A 20,808-nucleotide genomic window follows, 5' to 3' on the forward strand; every position below is an offset into this window, starting at 1 on the left:
TTAGCTTATGGAATTGGCTCTGACTTGACAGTACTTGCCAACAACTAAGATGGTCAGTGTGGAGTCTCTGAGTGGTGACATGGTTAATATGTTTGTTTGCTAGCAAAAAAGTCAGAGGATCAAGTCAACTCAGACACACCTGGAAAGAAAGGCTCAGTGATCTACTTCCCAAAATGCAGCCATTGAAAATCAATCCCATGGAGGGGAGTTCTAGTCTCAGGCACAGTGGGGTCGCCATGAGTCAGGATTGACTCCGTGGCAACTAGCTTTTGAAATGGTTGCTGTTTTTTGTTTTTTAATGTTTATTCAGTCCATGAGCTATCCATGCCCATTTCACTTAGTTCTATGCTAATTAAAAGACCTTCAGAAATCGACATTACAAATAAGTTTAAGACACTCAAACTATCTGGAACTTTTTTTTTTCTTTTCTTCTAAAGTCCCACTTTTGGCACAGTTTTATTCTGAGCACCAGCTGCTCCTTAGAAACCCTATACAGGGTCACTGTGGGTTGGAACTGACTCAGTGGCACTTAACAACATTGCTGGTGTAGTAAAGTTAGACATTATACATTTAGAGGTCATTTTATTTATTCCATGGCGTACAATAATAGTAGCAAAATTCTAAGAGTCTGTAGGAAAGTATGAATATTAGGGTATTAGTCTTTTTGAGTCTACTCTATCCTTACCCCACCTCCACCACCCCTAAATCTATTTCCTTGTGGCAGTCTGAAGAAATGAAGCAACCTAAGCAAACATAAAACACACCTTTCAAGATACTCCCCCAGAGGGTCATTGTATGCTTAAGAAAAAGTGAAAAAGTAAATTTGCCTGTGTTGATTACGCTGTTTACAGTTTAATGGTTTATTGGTACAATTGAGAACCCTTGTCATCCTGAGGAACTGTTAGTACATCCAGTTTGTTTGCTGAGGCTAACAAAGGAGGACATTTTGCTTACCCTCTGTCTTTGTCCCCAAGCTAATTGCTATGCATTTAACAAAAGTTCTTGTTAACAACAGTGGAGGGCCCTCATTTGAGCAAATAAGCTTTAGCTTAGAAGTCACAAATAATATTGATTCTCTTTGGCTATCAACTACTTTCATGATTAAGTGAGCGGAGTGTTGTTGTTGTTAAGTGCGGTCCAGTGAGTTCCAACACCTAGTGACCCCGTATAGGGTCTCTGAGGAGTGGCTGTTGAGTTTAAACCACTGATCTTGTGGTTGGCAGTCCAGTGCTTATCCTACAGCACCACACCAGGACTGTGAGTGTAGGAAGGGATCATGTATCTAGCTTTTAGGCGTTTCCTCTGTGTAGAGTTTTGATGGAAGCCAGATAATCCCCAAGATTGTTTTTCCGAGACAAGTTCATTTGAGTTGGACCAGGAACAAGGTTCTCAGAGACTATGGAACCTCACCCCAAGAACATCTGCGTAGACATTGTTGTTGTTAGGTGTTGTCGAGGGGTCTGCAGCTCATATTGAGCACACGTGACAGAGTAGAACTGCCCTTGGGTTTTCTCGGCTGTAAACTTTACAGGAGCACACCACAGGGCTTTCTCCCAATCAAATCCTCCATCTTCTGGACAGCAGCCAAGTCCTCAAAAGCCACACCACCAAGGCGCCTTCATTTCTTACGTACTTGGACTGTTGCAACCTTTTCTCCTTATCCACAGTATTTTGGGAAAAAAAACCTCTGGTTTTCTTCACCATTTGTTTGTTTTTATAATCCAGGCATATTTGTTTTAATGTCATTTTTGCCTTGATTTTTCTAGAGAACATAATTCCATAGTGGTAGGATGATACCAGTGAAAGAGTTAAAATGGTATATATGTGTGTGTGCAATTTTATATGAGGATGCACACCATCATATCTGTCAAACAGTCTATACAAGGTTAAGTTGGTAAGTATTGCTGCAGAGTTCCAGTTCATACATACACAGGTTTATTCCCAAAAAAATGTGTTCAGTCATGTCTCTGTGATCCATGAATGACTGCAGACAAGTTCTCTCAGGAATACACTTGTATTAGTCTGGTTGTTGTTGTTGTTGTTAAGTGCTGTCAAGTTGGTTCCGACCAATAGTGACCCTGTATAGGGTTTCCGATGAGCATCTGGTGAGATTGAACTGCTGACCTTTCAGTTCTCATTGGGGTGCCTTAAAAAAAAAAGATACTTTTTGTGCCACAGGAAAAAAAATGATTTTGAGGTCAGGGCTAGTAACAAATTTTTAACAAAACTCAAGTGGAAATCTTCCCAAATCATTGAAGTTTTGCAACAGGTTTACAGAAATGCTGCCCCACATAAATCTATAGTTTTTAAATGGATCAAGCATTTTAAGGAAGGTCCAGGAGACCTTGAAAATAGCCAAGAAGGAAGAGCGTCAGCCTCCAATAATGAAGAAACTGTGGCTGAAGTTCAGAAACTGGTGGAAGAAGACCAGTAAATTATTATTGATGTGATAAGTACTGAAGGTGGGACCTGACATGGCTCAGCAATTTCTATTTTAAGCAGACATCTTGACTTCAACATGCTTTGGGTACACATGGAGCTGAAAGCATTGCACAAAGATCAGCTAGCTCAAAGAGCTGATCTTTCCCTCAGTCTCTGAAGCAAGATCAAAGCTAATGAAAATAACTTTATGGAATTAATCATAATTGGGGACAAGTCTTGGATTTACTAATATGATCCACAGAGCAAGGTCCAATCCAAACAGTGGCTTCTGAGCTGACCTGCTATGCCAGTTAAATTCAAGGCAAAGAGGTCAGCTCAGAAGGTTTTGGCAACTGTGTTTTTTGGGACTCCCAAAGGGGCAATCTTAATAGATTTTCTCAAAAGACATAAGACAATCACTGCTGTCTATTTTAATTTCAGAAAATTGAAAACAGTGTTGGTGAAAAAATGTCCCCAAAGTTGTCCAGAGATTGCTTTGTTTCCATCACGATAACATAACTAGTCATACTTTGCAGGTAGTGAGGCTGTCCTATGAGAATTTTGTTGGCAAATCTTATACTACCCACTCTATAGCCCTGATCTTGTCCCTTCAGGGCCAGTGTAAAAAACATTTAAAAGGAGAAAAATTTTAGTTCATTGAGGATGCCATTTTGATGTGGTGGAAATGGAAGAACACAGAATTATTTGGGGGAAAGTCAGAGATGGAAACATTGCTTTCAGTAGTGTAGAGACCTAGTTGGAAAATATGTTGACAAGTAACAATTTCACATTATGTATTTTTGTTAATCAATAGTTGCTATGATTTTATAGTGATACTTTTTGACTTACCCCTTATTGTTACAAAAATAAAGTATTGCTCCTTACCTCCAGTAACTTAATTGTCTTAATTAACTTGTATTTGGTGTTTTAAATTTGGTTACTGTAGGGAGGAAAAATAATTTCCTTTTGTACAGAAAAATATTTGGGGAGATCATTTCAGTGTCATTGAAACTTTGCAGTTAGGACATTTAAAAAAAACATAAATAAAAGTATGTATCTATGTATCATTAAAATAAACACCATTTTTAGATTGGACTTGAAAAGAAAAGTTAATTGACACTTGAATTATCAAAGCCTGGCTCTTACAGGACAGAAACAAAAGTGATAAGACCGATTATATAATGTAAAAATGATTTTTATTAGGAACACTGAATTATACTAATATTAAGAAAACGTAACATTTCCCAAAAGAATCTTAACTGATTGTTGGCTTTCATCAGCTAGCCTGTGTTGGCATTTCACTGAGTCAGGGCTATCGTAGAGTGTTGGCGTGGTGGTTTAGAACACTGGACTGCTAGCTGTAGGGTTGGCAGTTCAAACCCACCAGCTACTTCTCAGAACCCTTATACAGGTCCATATGAGTCAAAACTGACTAGACAGCACTTAGCAACAGCAATAATAAGACTTTCTTGGTCAAACAGGATTCCTAGAAATTGTTATTCTTGGGGATCCCTATCATGGAATCTGGTGAAAAGCTGTTTTCTCCTGGTGGCACTACAGGATAAGCATTAGACTGCTACCCACAAGGTCGACAGTTTAAACTCACTAGCCACTCAGCAGGAGGATAATGAGGATTTCTGCTCCCTTACAGATTTATAACCTCGGAAACCCTCTACAGGGTCACTATGAATCAGAACCAACTCAATGGCACCCTGATCCTCACCCACATCATCACTTATCAAAAGGTTTATTAATTTTAAAATACTACATGAAGAGAAACATTTGACAAGTAACCCAACTAAAACAAGCTCTATTACAAGCTTGTATCAGCATATCATCCTCAGACATTTGATGATACTTGTCCACATTCTAAATAAATAACCAGGACTAACAGAATATCTTATATTTTTAGTAATTGTAAGGAAATTAATTCAGTACTTACAAGTATCCTACCAATTTCTCTGCTCTGATATTAAATTATTGATGTTAAATCACTATATTCGGTGATGATTACGTATGTATTGAAGCATAGTTTTTTGTTTTGGTGGAAAAATATTTGCTTGCATTTATCTTAAATGCAGCTGAAACTTAATAGTTGTAATTTAGTTTAACTTCTTTGAAACTACTTTTATACTAGAAAAATGGAAAAAACAAATACAAAAAACCTCCCCATTATTTTGATCTTAAGTGTTCAGCTTATGATCAAAGATAGCCCATTTGGGAAGGTGGTAAAAATTAAACAAACCCACACAATACTAACCAGTTAACACATGCAGCTAATCAAGAAGAATTTATATTTTGCAGTTGTCTGTTTACAAAGCCAATCACTGAGTGATACTTAGCTTCACTTGAAAATATATTTACTTCATGAAAGTATATTTTCTGTGTGAAAAATTCTAAAAATCTAAGCTGAGAGCCCTGTGAACACTAACCCAAAGTTGATCCTAACAGAATTAACAACTGCTGTGGCACTGTGGGTTAATTCACTGGACTGAAAGGTCGGTTTGAACTGCAAGGTGTGAAGTTCAAGCTTACCAACCACTCCTTGGAAACTCTGTGCAGTGTTGAACGGCACTTAACAACAATGCCTTAAATGGAGTCTTGTTGTGGCACTGTAGGGTAAGCACTGGACTGCTAACTGGTGGTTCAAACCCATCAACTGCTCCTTGGAAACCCTATGGAGTTGAACCGACTTGATGGCACTTAACAACGACATCCCTTAACTATTTACATATTGAGCTGCTAACCACAAGGTCAGCAATTTGAATCTTCTAGTCACTCCGAGCTCTGGTAGCGTAGTGGTTATGAATTGGGCTGCGAACCTTAAGGTCAGCAGTTCGAAACTACCAGCAGCTTCGCGGGAGAAAGGTGAGGCTTTCTACTCCCGTAAAGATTTACACCCTCAGAAACCCTGTACAGGGTCGCTATGGGTCGGAACCGACTCAACAGCACTTAACAACAACAACAACAACAGTCACTCCGAGGTAGAAAGAAGAGGCTTTCTGGTCCCATAAAGATTTACAACTCTGGAAACCCTGTACAGGCTTGCTATGATCTGGAGCTAGATCCACCGTATACCACCTCCACCACTATGCCACCACCACTATGCCTTAAACATACTCCTCCCTTCTTGGGAATTATTTTTAATTGCTTCAGAAATACGATTTTCATTGACAAGGTCAGAATCAGTAAATGGTCCCTAGTCCTGGTGTGGCAGTGTAGGATAAGCACTAGGCAGCTAACTGTAAGATTGGTGGTTCAAGTCCACCAGTTGCCCCTTAGAATCCTATACAGCGTGAATATAAGTCAGAACTGATTTGACTCTACTTAACAGCAATGTAGTGGTTACGAATCGGGCTGCGAACCTCAAAGTTAGCAGTTCGAAACTACCAGTTTTTCCAGGGGAAAAAGATGAGGAGCTTTCTGCTCCCTTAAAGATTTACAGCCTCGGAAACTCTGTACAGGGTCGCTATGTGTTGGAACCGACTGTGTGGCACATAACCACCAACAACAACAACAACAGCAAACAAAAAAGTAGTTTTTATAGACAATAAGGTTTCTTGAAATGTTTTTAAAATTATTTTTATAGTCCAACGTATTTTTTCTTCTTATTTTAAGAGAGACAACTGGTTTACTTTGTTGCTATTTAATTTTTTTATTGTTGTTATTTTATTTTATTTTTTTTTAAGATTAGCCTACCACATTAAACTTCTGACTAGGCTATCCATTTTGAAAACTTTCAAAAAGTCCTGCCATATTGTCTCTTTAGTCTCTCAGCAAATGTACTTCATTAAAATAATCTATGTCATCTGTTTGATCTAAAATTAATCAAGTATACATTTATCCTTTACACAAGCATTGTGATCCATTTTAAGAAAAAAAAAATTCTTATTTGATATATTTACTGATTTATGGCTTTCTTATGAGATACCTTCTGAGTTGAATCTTTATCACTTTATCTATCTACCAATCTGTCTATATACATGAAAGGGTTTTTTTTTTTTTTTTAGTTCTTTCAATTATAAAATGATTTTTACCAGAAATATCAGTCAAATTAAAACAATATTCTTGAAATCTCAGGTGGTGTTTTTGGGATGCCATAGATCTGTAGGTAATCGAGCAAGTTCTATCTCCCTAAAGCCCTGAAAACATGGTTACATGGAGTGTGCAGAAACAGACCTGCAGAAGTTGGAAAGGAAAAGTCCATCCTTAGTAGTGAATCTTTAAAAGTTTATCAGTATACGAGGGATTAAATAACATATCCAACTTTAAAGGCACCTTGGCTCCAACCGCCATCTTCTAAGTAATCTCCCTGGAAAGTAGCAAGAAATACTTAGGGTGCAGCAGTGGGAAGGCATCTTTTCAGTGACAGATGTTACTTCATGCAAGACAAAGTTCATTTGCAGCATGGCAATCTAAAGGTTAAAAAACTGTAATTTTCTAGTATGTTTCTCCCCTGAAACCCAAAGAAGTTTACTTTCTTAAGCATAAAAATAAGCAATATATCTTTTCAATAAATCTGCTAGCACTGTAAGGCAGCTGTTAACCAAACAGAACTGGATAGAGTTACTGGAACAATCTCTGAAGGGCAGAGCAGATGATGTGGAGATCTGGGAAGAATTTGTTTCAGCTTGTATTCAGTGCATTCCTTACTCTATTCAGATGTAATAAAGTATTTTAAATGCCATTACTCAATTCAAAATAAGAGTAGAAATCCTTACCAACTCATCCTATTCAATGCCACTGTGAGTAAAGCAAATTAGTAAGCATCTACAAACTGTTAATTACTTGAGACTTCTCTACACAAGACAGGGAGGATGGTTGTAGGGTGGGGCGTTTCTCCTCTAAACTGCATGTCTTCTATGTTTTGCAAACTGCATGCTTAAAGTTATTGATTAATTTACCTCAGAGTAGATTATTTGGTATGTTGCATAGGGGGGGGGAAAGCATTTTTATTTTCTTTCTAAAATATTTATCACTATTGAACATTAACGTTTGCTTTTATTTCAGCTCAATTTGTACTCTAATAATGGCTAATTGTTATGTTCTAAGCACTCATTTCTCTTGTATGCTTTAATTAATAGAGAAGCATATTGAAATAGTTTTTTGTTTTCTTTCCTTAAAAAGAATCTGAAGGAATATTGCTTCTCAGAATAAGATTTTCTTTTGCTTATGATTTTTTTTTTCTTTATGTTGCCTCTTGGGAAAGTAAGGTTAATGCCATGTACAGTACTAGTTTGCATGTGTTCATTTAAATACTAAAAACTGTAGAACTGCTCGATCCATATCTGACTGCTAGGTTTCAATTGACAGCTGAGGATTTGTGACTGGACCATGAATCAAAACGGCAGGCATTTATACCCCAGTACCAGTGAGGATACATTGGGAATTACTTGGCAAAGGTAACATTTTCATTATTTCCAACCCTACACTTACACCTCAAAGTTACATGAGCTATAGTGTTTGTTTGTAACTAGCTTTACAGAAAATATATGTTCAAATTTTAGTTGTTTGACTATTTTATTCCTCTTCTCCCACCCCACCCCTCTTTATTTCTTTTTGAAATGCAATCTCAAATTAATTGATTCTGGACTATAGTTTACACTAATCGATTATGGGGATTTCTAAGTGCTGGCAAATGTGTTTAACAATTTATAATATTGGGGTTGAGGTGGGGTTCATATTGTCCTTAGGTTTTAGGACCTGAAGAATAAAATCACAGTTTTAAAGAAGATTTTTACCATAAAGCATTGTGATTTCAAATTTCTCAATCTTCTCCTTTAAACTCTTTCCTCTGTTATAAGCCATTTAATTACTCACTATTCCCATTAGAGGGAAAAAACGAAGATCACACATTTCATATTAATTCATTTTTCTGTTATTAGCAGTGCCTACGTAGATTGTTAGAATCATTAACTAAAGTAGGAAGTTGGTTAAAATATGATTGTAACTTCTCCTTGTACATTGTTGTCAATCATTAGGGATTAAGAATTGGCTAGCTGGCAGGGAAAATTATTTCAAAACTTGATTTTTGAAACCAGTTTTGATACTGTCTGATGTGTTGCATTTAGAAAGTATGTAATTCTATGGCAACTTCTTAAGAATAATTTTAATAAGAAACAAATGTGTCCACACAGACAAATTAAATGATTAACATCAGTGGCCTAATCACATATGACAGGAGATAGAGTGAAGTAACCCTATCATAAGTTCCCCAGAAACCGAGCCAACACAATTTTGCAACTCTGCTACGATTCTGATTTCCTTTTGTCTGTTAACAGTATGCAATCAGGTGTCATTCTGAATGAAATGTCCATTTTCGTGTGGGCTGATAGGACCTGCTGAAGAGGGCTGTGTCAAAGAATTAGGTTTCTTAAAGGTCTTCTTTCATTTGGGTAAAAGCTCAGAAAATTAGCAGGATGCGGGATTTTAAAACCATAAATGAATTTCAGTCAATTCACTACTGAAAATGAATACAATATGACTTTTCCCCTTTTTAAAGAGAAAACATAACAGCCATCTTTAACTATTCATAAATTTTAAATTTTGATATGTTTGTAAGAAACTCGTATTACTCTTCTCTTTGAGAAAACTACAGCCTGTAAAAAAAGATATGCTCAACGAATATGCCCTGTTTAGGTAGTCTTAAATCAATAGTTGTGGCGTTGTGGGATCAGCACTGGACTGCGAACCACAAGATCAGTACTTCAAACCCACCAGCTACTCCTTGGAAACCCTATTTATATAGGGTCACTATGAGTTGGAACCAACTCGACAGTGCTTAATACCAACAACAACAATCAATAAAATTAGAAATTTTTAACTCAATGACTGTGCCTTATTTAGTGTTAATTAGTATTTACAAATTAATTGGATTTTATAATGCAGCAAATTAAATTTATTAAATAACTTCCTTGTATCATACATCTAATATCCTATGATAATACTGTTGTTGTTAAGTGCCATTGAGTTCATGCCAACTCACAGACCCTGTATAGAATTTCTGAGAAGTGGCTGGCGGGTTTGAACCGCTGACCTTTCCGTTAGCAGTCTAATTCTTCTTATCCTATAGCCCCTCACCAGGGCTCTGAGGATTATATGCTTAATCTAAAATAAGAAAGCATCTCAGGAATATATTAAAAGCCAAATCAGGATTTATATTGTTGGAAATTGAAAATATAACTGTAGCTTCTTCTTGTTGCTGGGTCCAGTCGGTTCTGACTCATAGTGACCCTATGTACAACAGAAGGAAACACTGCCCAGTTCTGTGTTATCTTCACAATTGTTGTTACATTTTAGTTCGTTGTTGCTGTCACTGTGTAAATTCATATCCTTGGGGAGTCTTCCTCTTTTTTTCTGACCATCCACTTTACCAAACATGATGTTTTTCAGTAAGAACAGATTTCTTCCCGATAACTTGTCCAAAATAGGAAAATGAAGTCTCACCATCCTCACGTCTAAAGAGCAAACTGTCGACACTTCTAAGACACATTAGTTTGTTTTTCTGTCAGTCCATGGTACTTTTAATATTCTTCTCCAGTACCAGAATGCAAATGCATGGCTTCTTCTCTGGTCTTCCTTATTCATTGTTCAACTTTCACATGCAGATGAGGTGATGAGTAAAGTGCACCTTAGTTCTCAAACTCGTATCTTTGTTCTTTAATGCTTTAAAGAGGTCTTTTGCAGCAGATATGCATAATGCAATACATGATTTAATTGCTTGACAGATGTGTCCATGAATGTTGATTATAGATCCAAGGACAGTGAAGTCTTTGACAATGTAAATCTTTTCTCCATTTATCATGTTATTTATTGGTCCAGTTGTGAGGATTTTTGTTTTCTTACATTGAGATATAGTCCATACTGAAGGCTCTAGTCTTCATTAGTAAGTACATTAAGTCCTATTCACTTCCAAGAAGCAAAGTTGTATTTCAACATATCACAGGTTGTTTATGAATCTGCCTCCAATCCCGTTGCCACGTTCTTCCTTCATATAATCCAGTTTCTGGGATTATTTGCTCAGCATACAGATTGAATAAATATAGTGAAAGGATTCAGTCAAGGAGCAAACCTTTCCTGATTTAAAACCATTCAGTGTCTCCTTGTTCTATTCAAAGGAATTCCTATTGGTCAAGTTTCCCATGAGCACACTTAAGCTTTCTGAAAAATACCCATTCTTTGCAATATTATCCATAATTTGTTATTGTCCAAATAGTCCAGTGCCTTTGCATTGTCAATAAAGCACAAGTAGATATTTTTCTGATATTCTTTGCTTTCAGTCAATATCTATCTGATGTCAGCAATGATATCTCTAGTTTATACCCTCTTCTGAATCCATTTTGAATTTCTGGTAGTGCCCAGTCAATGTACTGCTGCAATTGTTTTTGAATTATCTTCAGTATGATTTTACTTGCATGTGATATTAATGATACTGTCCTGTTGTTTGCACATTATGTTGGGTCTCCTCTCTTTGACATGGGCACAAATATGGATCTCTTCCAATCAGTTGGCCAGGTAGCTGTTTTCCAAACTTCTTGGCATAGATGAGTGAGCACCTGCAGGCCTGCATCAATTTGTTGGAAGACTTCAATTTGTATTCCGTTAATTTCTGGTGCCTTGTTTTTTTGCCAGAGCCTTTAGTGCTGGTAGGACTTCTTCCTTCGTTCTTGATCATATGATACCATTATTCTTGATCATATGATATCTCTTGAAATGATTGAACATTGACTGTTTTGTTGTTATTGTTGTTACAGTGACCGTATTTCTTCCATCTTCTTTTGATACTCTCTCCATCATTCAATATTTTGCCCATTGTTATTGTTGAGTGCCATCAAGCCAGTTCCAACTCATAGTGACACTGGGTTTCAAAGGAGCAGCTGGTGAGCTAGAACTGCTGACATTGAGGTTCAAGCCAACTATGCAGTCTAACGCATTAATCCATAGAAACCACACCAGGATTCCTTCTGCCCATATCCAGCTGAGGCTCGAGTTTCTTCTACAGTTCTTTCAGCTTGAGAAATACTGAGCATGTGCTTCCCTTTGGGTTTTCTAACTTCAGATCTTGGCACATTTCATTATAATCTTTGGTTTATTGAGTTGACCTTTGAAATTTTCTGTTCTGGTCTTTTACGTCCTTATTTCTTCCATTCTCTTACATTTCTCTACCCATGTGAATTTCAGAGTCTCTTCTGACATCTATTTGGCCTCGTCTTTTTTTCTGTCTTTTTAATGACCTTTTGCTCTCTTCTTTTACGATATTCTTGATGCCATCCACTACTCTACTGGCCTTCAGTCCTTAGTGTCTAAGGCATCAAATCTGTTTTTGAGATGGTTTCCAAATTTATGTGGGATATATAAATACAACTGTAGCTAACGCCTATTAAATTTTGAGTTAAACATTGACACACCCCAAAATAAAAAGATGAGTGGGTACTGAATCCCCACACAACACGCATATCTTATTGAATCAGTATGATGACTAAACTCATTCTTTAGGAAAGCATTGTTCATGTTCTAAATCTCCTTGGTGAAAAATTGGTGTGGTAAGCAGTTTCAGGTAAAAGTCAGTCAGTAAAAAATCAATATTTATTTAATTAAGATTACCCCGGGTCACCCCCTTCCCAAGCACAGTAATTTTTCTTCTAATTAGCATACAGTTGATGTATAGAATGCCACCAGTACTTCAGAAGTTCATAGGATGGTAGCTTTGGTAGTTTTTGGTCTGTTTCTTCTCTTTCCTTCCTGGTTCAGAAGACACTAAGTTGAATGTGTTGTTGTTGTTGTTGTTGTTAAGTGGCATCAACTCAGTTCCAAATCATAGTGGAGCAGCTGGTGAGTTTGAACTGCTGACCTTGTGGTTCAAAGGGACCCTGCAGTCCTGAGCTTATCCAACAGTGACACACCAGGATGCCTGAGCTGATTATATCGATGTCATATTCAGAATCAGTATTCTCAAATATATGAAATATATGCTATGAATAAGATAGCAATTTGAGATACTTAGTGATAGTTTTCAAAAATGGATACAAGTTGAATGCATATTTGATATAACACTAAGTTGTGGTTACATTCCAGTAGCTTTATTCATAGTTGATCTCTTGTGTCTTTTTTAACATAGTGTTCTTGTTTTTAAGAAATGGAAATGGAAATGTCTGTTGTTGTTTTTAATACTGCTGTTTTAAAGACAGATAATAGATGTCTAAAATCTCAGGTAATGTTATAGCTTTGGGATTACATGAAAAAATGGAAACTATCTGAGAAATGTCAAGCTAGTCAACCAGAGAATTAAATAAATCCTCTTTGTCCAAAGAACATAAGGAAAATACTCTGGGTTACTTTGTACCTGAAGACTTTGTCCTAGAAAAGGACAGAGCAGAGTGAGTGTTTCAGTGTCGTTTTGCTTTCCTTTGCCCTGATTGTGTGCTGCTTGTGGCCGATACTGTCCTCACACGGTCACTTGTCCATGGTCACCACCTTGTCTGATGCTCCTTTCCGGGGAACTGGAAATCGCCGTGGTCAGGGCGCTGTGTAACTGTTACCAAAGCTGGAAGAGTTCTTCCACCCGACTCTGTCTCCCCCCACAACGTATAAACATTCCCAGAAGAAGCAAAGCTGACTCCTCTGGAAAGTTTTCACAGGTTGCAACCCTGAAGGTTCTTTGTTATTTTGACCTTAGAGTTTTGTGATCCGTTTGTGGATTTATGTGTGTGTGTTGTCGTGTGCTCATGTGAAGGAGCTGCTTGCACCTTGAAAAAGTGCATTTTCCTGTCTAAGTGCAATTTCTGGTCGTGCAGTTAGCCGGAGTGAAATCCCCTGTTGGTTAAGGGCGCATTCACTTCAGTCAGGAGAGGCTCAGCTCTTGGGGGTAATAGGTGATGAATTGCTGGGGCTAAGTACTGTTGTGTTTGTGTTTTGTCCTCCTAGGTGGATAAATCACCTTGTTGCTTATGTGAGTTATGTGGGTATAAACACACACAGCAGTTACTCCTTAACTAGCTTTCTTTCTTGACACCATAACCAGAACATTGCTTGTTCTATCAAATATGAAAGAGTAACATAATTGAATGAGAAAGAAAGCCCAAAGACAATCCAAGAATAATATAAACATAAGTTATTTTAGAATGTTGGAGGGATACTTTATGCAAAAGAGAAACTGAATTTATTGTTTCATTCTTTCTTCTCCCCCTTCACCCCTTTCAAGAAAACGCAAAGCCACAAGTGAGTGGTTGTATGTGTCTGCTGGCTTATATAAACATAGAAGAAGCCTTCAGATGGCTAAAATAAACATGTGCGTGTTACTGAAGGAGATGTTTACACAAACCATTTGCTCAGCCTCTGAAATAACGAATAAATGAAGATTTTACTGAAATAATTGGAAGGATTTTTGTGTTTCTGCTGATGCCATAATTGAATGGCACCAAAGAGACTTTTATCATCTGTTTTCCACCTTACACGTGTTACCAGTTCCTTTCTTCGAGTGACTACTTCATTCTTTAGTTACTTTACACATGTTTTTGCAAGAAATTGTCGTTGATTACTGCAAGTCTAGAGAGTTGCTTGATTTCCCCAGAGAAGTTTAGCAGCCAGTAATGATTACTTGGACCTGATTGGTCAGGAGAAGAAGGGCAAAGAAGGGTACAAGCAAACAGTAGGCATTTCATACTTTATACTAATTTACATATCTCTCTCTTCAGCCATTTTTATTTGCTTTGTCCATAGATAACTTGTTTTGATAAGTGTTCCACCAAAAGTCTGAAGAAAAACATTTAAACGAAGAAAGAAAAAAATCTTAATGTAGAATCGAAGACCACACATGCACACACATACATGGGGTGTGGAGGAGGGCTTCAAAAAATTCATAGAAAAAAATGGAATTGAAAGATAATAGAGTTTTTCCATTAACTTTTTGAAGCCCCCTTCATGTATACACACACATACTTTCATACATGGAAGCTTCAAAAAGTAAGAAATTCCCATTATCTTTCAATTCCATATTTCCACAAACATTTTGAAGCCCCTTCATATATGTATGTGTGAATGTATACACAAACATACATACATGTGTATACTCAAGTGTATGTGACGTGTATGATAAGGGCTGGATGAGCTAAGGTGGTATGAAGAGTGAAGTTTTATGTCAGTGTTCCACTACACTGTTCCTGCGTGTTCACTAGGTGAGTCTTTGCTGCTTTCCGTTTGCTCTCTTGACACACAGCTACTACAGTACAACAGCTGGGTTGTTCCTGAAGTTCCTGGGGGAAGCTTTATTCTCAGAGTGCTGGATTTCCTCTTCAGCTGTCAGCTCTAAAGTGCGTTCAAAATGTTCAACTTTTTACACACCATTCTGGGCCCCTAGCACCGCTCTGGGACTATGATGGAAATGCTGATCAGGTAGATGAATGGAAGACAAGAATTGAAAAATAACTTGAACATGATCATTGTTTGGTAATGGGCTATAAACTAGTGTTGCTTTTTATATTTGTGTATCATGTTGTTTTTTAAAATCTATTCCAATCTGACCGATTTTTTTTTACACTTGTTGCGAAATCAAAGCTAAAACTACTTCCACTTGTAAAAATTTTCTTTATGGGATTTTCACACACACACACACACACAAACACACACACACACAATACACCCAGCATCTGGGATCTGGCTTTGGAAAATATACTGGGATTTGTTGTAGTTTTACCTAACTTGCTTTGTTTATAAAGAAAGATGCGCACAACACAATGGTTCCTTTTTATCTAGGCAAACTCTTCAGAACACTTCCTAGGAAATTAATTGTATTGCAGCCAGACTAGCATGCTGCCATCCCACAGGAAATGGGTCAGCAATCCATTAAGATGCCATTAGATAATCTAATTTGGAACTTAATCTCTAAATTAACCATGCTCCATACTTGAAGCATACTTGAGAGAAAGAAAAAAAGTTTACGTTTGAATCGATAGGGGAGCCGAAGCGTGAAGAAGGCTGTTTGTTTTTCTGTAGCTGTGGTCACGTCTCAAGCCGTCTGGTAACCAGGAGAAACCAGACATGATGTAATTCCAGATTGAACTTGAACTTCAGGGACTTAGGATAGGGGAACAATGGACCATAGCAATCAATAATGTCCATTTTCCACATGATTATGTTTGGAGCTTTAAGTTAACCTTTACGGGGGAAGCAGCAGGGTCTGCAGTGTGAGCAAAAACGAGATGTTCCAGACATAAGATGTTAGAGGAAAGAAAACAACATTTTCCGTGAGTTTTTTCTGAGCAACGCTGCAGATTCCAGTAGGATTAGAAAAGTTCCCGCTCTGCAGTAAACCAGTGGCGTGGTCAGAGCCCTCTTTGTTCGCTTAGGTAGGACAAACTTAATCTTAGGTTTCCCATCAGATGATTTTTGGCAAGGCTGTGAGAGAGGGGAGGAGCTTGAGTCAGAAAATCCCCAAATGTAAAACCTTGGCTGATTAACCCTTTGCAATGAAACAAAGTATATTAAGCATCTACTTTATTTGAAGATGATTTATGTAAAGTGCCATATTTGCATATGCATTACTATGTGAGAAATCCACTCCACTAACAGATAACGTATTGTTTCTTAACTTACCTTTTGTGATTTTCATGCAGGTTAATAAGCTGACAGTGCATTCTTAATCATTTAATTTAAGAAGCAGATGCTGGAATAAATATAATAAAAATTAACAACAAATCACGTTTAAAAAATCTGAAAAAAATTCTTTCCCAAGTAATGCTCATTTAAAAACAAAAATCAGCATTATTTGTGCAAGCTTACCCCTAAATGACAGAACTTTTTAATAGTGGATTCTCAAGCATACAATTTCAAATGATGAAGGCAATGAAATCCTTTGTAGTGTATGCCTGCTACTCTGTTCACAAGTGCAAAATAAACAAATAGAAACAAAACACTTCATTCACATAAAATAAAATTTAACAAGGGAGAGAACACTGTAACTTTGATTCATTTCTTAATATTTAAGTACTTTACTTTCTTGAAAGTAGATCTTTTTACCGGTTTTTTTTTTGGCTTTTATATGAAATTTACATTTCTATTTAGTTTAGTATGCCTCCTGTGACTTTCTACAATGAAAGGCACTGTTTTGAACCACTATTTTTGTAGAGAATTTTGTCTGCTGCTGAAGAATCACATATGCAAATAAGGAGAGCCACAGCATTTACAACAATGGCATTGAAAAGAGATCCCAGGGACGGAGAGGACTAGAGACCCAGAAAGAACATGGGAATCAGCATATGAGGTCCTCTACTATGGGCTCATCCGTGGGGGGAGATGACGTAACTACTTGAAGCTTACTAATTCCGTAGTTTTTCATTGGCTCAAACCTCCCACAGCAGCGAGAGTTGCTCTGTATGCATGCTTGTGTGTACTGTAAAATATTTACAATTACTTAGCTTCATCGTCCTCCATCTTCCAGTCCTAGTTTTAAAACACACAATGTTCCAAGGTGATTTTTTAAAAATAAAAATCCAGTTCATTTCACTTATTTAGGAGAAGAGTTTATTGTTTCATGTCTAAATTAAAAATTCTAAGGATAAATGTTACTTTTAATTATACAGATTACCCTCCTGATGATTTTCCAGGATTCTGGGAGCCTCTTTGCCAGAAAAAGTCATTGCTATGAATACATTTAATATTTCATTCCATATATACAGTATCTATACAGAATCTATATCGTTGTTGTTGTTAAGTGCTGTCGAGTTGGTTCCGACCCATAGCGACCTGTATAGGGTTTCCAGGGAGCGACCGGTGAGCTTGAACCACTGACCTGGCAGTTCAAAACAACTTTGCAGTCCAGCGCATTAACCCACAGCGCCACACCAGGCCTCCACAGAGTATTATGCCCATCCTTTTTTTCGCCCTGTGTTCTTAATTAAATAAGAAATCATTTACTGACACATGCCATTATTTTATAAAGAAAATGCTAACACTCATGCATGGGAAAGTTCACATTGAATCTAGCAAGCCCTACTAACGAAAGCACATCTGAAACAATTGAATATAAATTAATGAGGTTTGAAGAGCTACTGTTTTGGTATGTTATTTTCAAAACCATTGGTCCCCAAGGAATAGCAATAAAGAAGGCTATTTACCTACTTAGTTAAGAAACAAATACTTTTTTCCTTTCATTACTGTGAAGTGCTCTTGCTTGTAGTTAGAATAATTCTATGAGCCACCTGCAGTTTATGATATTTGGTATTTCCCAGAGAGCCCACAAGAGTACTTTGCAGTTCAGGTAAAAGCTGACCAGGGAGCTTTCTGATAACAGATTATTACAAATAGTAATAATCATTAGAAATCATCTTGCATGCAAATAAGATCGTTCCGATGGCAATAGTTATTCTTCAAAATGGGAAAAATAAATTAGGGAAACTCAAGACCTCTTTAAAATACTTTGTATGTTTTGTTTCTAGTCTAGCCATACTGAAGTAGAGCACAGCAGCCAAGCGGTAGACGTACATCTATATGTGCATCATCTATGGGAAACAAAGGCAGAGACTTTGTAGTTGAAAAGCATCAGTGATTAGAGAAATAAAATATGACTGTTGGTGCTGATTTTTGGAGTCCAGGGTTACAGTTGAGATTTTTCCTGATAATTTCAGCATTATAAATGACATGGACCTTAATTCATAGAAACTCTTTATGATTCAAGCATAATATAAGTTCTAGTCCAGTTAAAAAGCAAAAATAAAGAGATGAGGTAAAGTGTAGCAGATAAAAATACAGATGCTAGAACCACACACCTGGAGTCCAAATCCTGGCTTCTCCAGTTTGTGACTTTGACACGATACTTCATTTCAGAGCTTTAGTTCCCTCATCTGTACAATCAGGATTATACTGGTGATTTCCTCATAGGTTTGTTCTGAGGATTAGCCTTATATTAGGCAAAGTGCCTAAAATAGTGCCTGGCAAAGAGTAATGTTTGTTGTTGTTAAGTACCATGGAGTTGGTTCTGACTCATAATGACCCTGCACAGAGTTTCTGAGGCTGCAAATCTTTATGGGAGCAGAAAGCCTCATCTTTCTCTCACAGAACAGCTGGTAGTTTCGAACTGCCAACCTTGAGGTTAGTAGCCCGATTCGTAATCACTATGCTATCACAGCTCCATAATGTCTATGTAAGTGCTACCAATTAGTATATTTATGAAGTCTCTATTATATCAGTGGATTTAAGTTAAATACTACCCATACATGTCTTCCATAATCATAAAGTCTGTACCCTTTGTGTAACATGAAAGGGGAACAGTCAGCCCAAATGCAGATAACATACAATCTACAGTCTGGATTCATGCAGCCTTGCCTCACAGGCTAGTCAGAGAGGAAATCTATTTATTATGTATTTTGGGGAAATATTAATGTCTGTGTGTTAATATTGTGCCTATTAAAATTGTGCCAAGGAAGTAAAAAATTTCCCTTCATGGGTATATGTTAAACTGATGCAAAATCATTAAAAGCAAATTCTTTGAAATTGTTGATTTTATTCTTTACACGTTTGCGGTCATTACTCATTTCTGTTGCTATCTATAAACTAATAGGGCCTTTGTTCCAACTGAGGTGTGTATGACTATGTACAATTATTTCATCCTTGTAATATTTTTATAAACTCTTGAATGCGTCCTTACTATCTTGCTATTTAAGTAAAAATAACAGTCTCATGATTAAATCAGTATGTAAACTCTGAGTTGGAGATACTATGATTTCCTTGAAAAATGGCAATATACTTGATACTTGGACATTTCATAAAATGATAAACCAATGCCCAGATACTTTTGCCATACTTGAAATAGCTCTGATTGTTTTTACCACATAAGACTAATGATTTAAATGAAGACTTTGGCCTTTTTGTTCTGTTCCTTATCCAGCTTATGACTTTATATGTGCTCATTGGAACTCTTAGGGTGGTTCAAATTCACCAGCCGCTCCTCAGAAACCCTATACAGGGTCACTAGGAGTCGGAACCGACTTGACAGCACTTTACAATAACAACAACAGTAACCCTTAGGGAAGGAGCCTTGGTAGTGCAGTGCTTAAGCACTTGCTTGCTAATTGAAAGGTAGGCTGTTCAAACCCACAGCCTCTCCATGGAATAAAGATGTGGCTGTCTTCTGCTGTGAAGATGACACAGCCTTGGAAACCTCACGGGGCGGAGCAGATCCACCCCATAGCGTTGCTGTAAGTTGAAATCAACTCCCTGGCAATTTTTTTTCTTCGATCTTAAGTTGTTAAATTAAAAGTTAACAGTCCAATCCTTTTGGGCCTTGAAGATACTGTCATTGAAGGTATAACTTTTAAAAACACAACTATCAAATGCAGTTTTTTCTCTCTCTTTCATGGAAAGATGTAGAATCTGTTTAGTCTTTGTAGATTCAAAGACCAGTTTATTATGATCTAATTAACATTATCCAGGGTATTTAGGATGTTGTTGTTGTTGCTATGTGCCATGGAGTGAGTTCTGACTCATAGCGACCCTGTACAGGGTTTCCGAGGCTGTAAATCTTTACAGGAGCAGAAAGCCTCATCTTTCTCCCACGGAACGGCTGGTAGTTTCAAACTGCTGACCTTAAGGTTCGCAGCCTGATTCGTAACCACTATGCAACCAGAGCTACTTACTTAGGGTAAGACATGTATAAATAGTATATTGTATTCAAAAGGAAGACATGATGTGCGTCTTCTTCTCCTTTCTTCTTCTTTTTAAGTGCCATTGAGTCAGTTCTGACTCATAGTGACATTATATAGGGTTTCCAAGGAACAACTGGTAGGTTTGAACTGTCGGCTTTGTGGTTCGCAGTCCAGTGCTGATCCTACAGCACCATACCAGGAGTCCTCACCATGGTGTTGTTCCAATGGAATTTCAGTAATACTTGTTTACAAAGAAGATTGTTGCTGTTGTTAGGTGTTATCAAGTTGATTCTGATGTTTAGTGACCGCATGCACAACAGAACCAAACAATTCCACTGCTGCCCCATCCTTACAATCCTTGCCAGGTTTGAGCTCATTGTTGGAGCCATTGTGTTGGTCCATCTTGGTGAGGGCCTTCCTCTGTTTCTCTGACCCTTTACCAAGTATGATGTCCCTCTCCAGGGATTGGTCCCTCCTGATAACAGATCCAAAGTACACGACAGAGTCTCATCATCCTCATTTGTGAGGAGCACCCTGGCTGTACTTTTTCCACCACAGATTTATTGACTCTTCTGACAGTCTAGGACATATTCAGTATTCTTTACCAACACCCTAATTTAAAGGCATCACTTGTTATTAGGTTTTCTTTATTGAATGTCCAGCTTTCTAGTATGAGGCAGTTGAAAATACCCTGATTTGGATTGTTGTAAAGTGCCATTGAATCAGTTCATTAGTGACCTTGTATAAGGTT

The 20,808-nt window shown here is 37.4% G+C and overlaps 1 protein-coding gene across 5 annotated transcripts in view; it reads left to right on the plus strand.

Moving 5' to 3' along the window:
• NFIB (nuclear factor I/B) overlaps positions 1-20,808 on the plus strand; it is a 307,135-nt gene that overhangs the window by 278,953 nt on the left and 7,374 nt on the right. For 3 of the 5 annotated variants that reach the window (XM_006864486.1, XM_006864487.1, XM_006864488.1), the window contains one exon: positions 7,735-7,823. The exons of 1 other annotated variant lie outside the window; for it this stretch is intronic. In XM_006864486.1, coding sequence (XP_006864548.1) covers positions 7,735-7,823 — 89 coding nt within the window. Of the gene's footprint in view, positions 1-7,734; positions 7,824-10,028; positions 10,034-20,808 lie in introns of all 5 variants that reach the window. One more of the 5 variants, XM_006864489.1, reaches the window with a different exon arrangement.

Source organism: Chrysochloris asiatica, unplaced genomic scaffold, assembly GCF_000296735.1.
Source record: "Chrysochloris asiatica unplaced genomic scaffold, ChrAsi1.0 scaffold00065, whole genome shotgun sequence".
Classification (NCBI taxonomy): Eukaryota; Metazoa; Chordata; class Mammalia; order Afrosoricida; family Chrysochloridae; genus Chrysochloris; species Chrysochloris asiatica.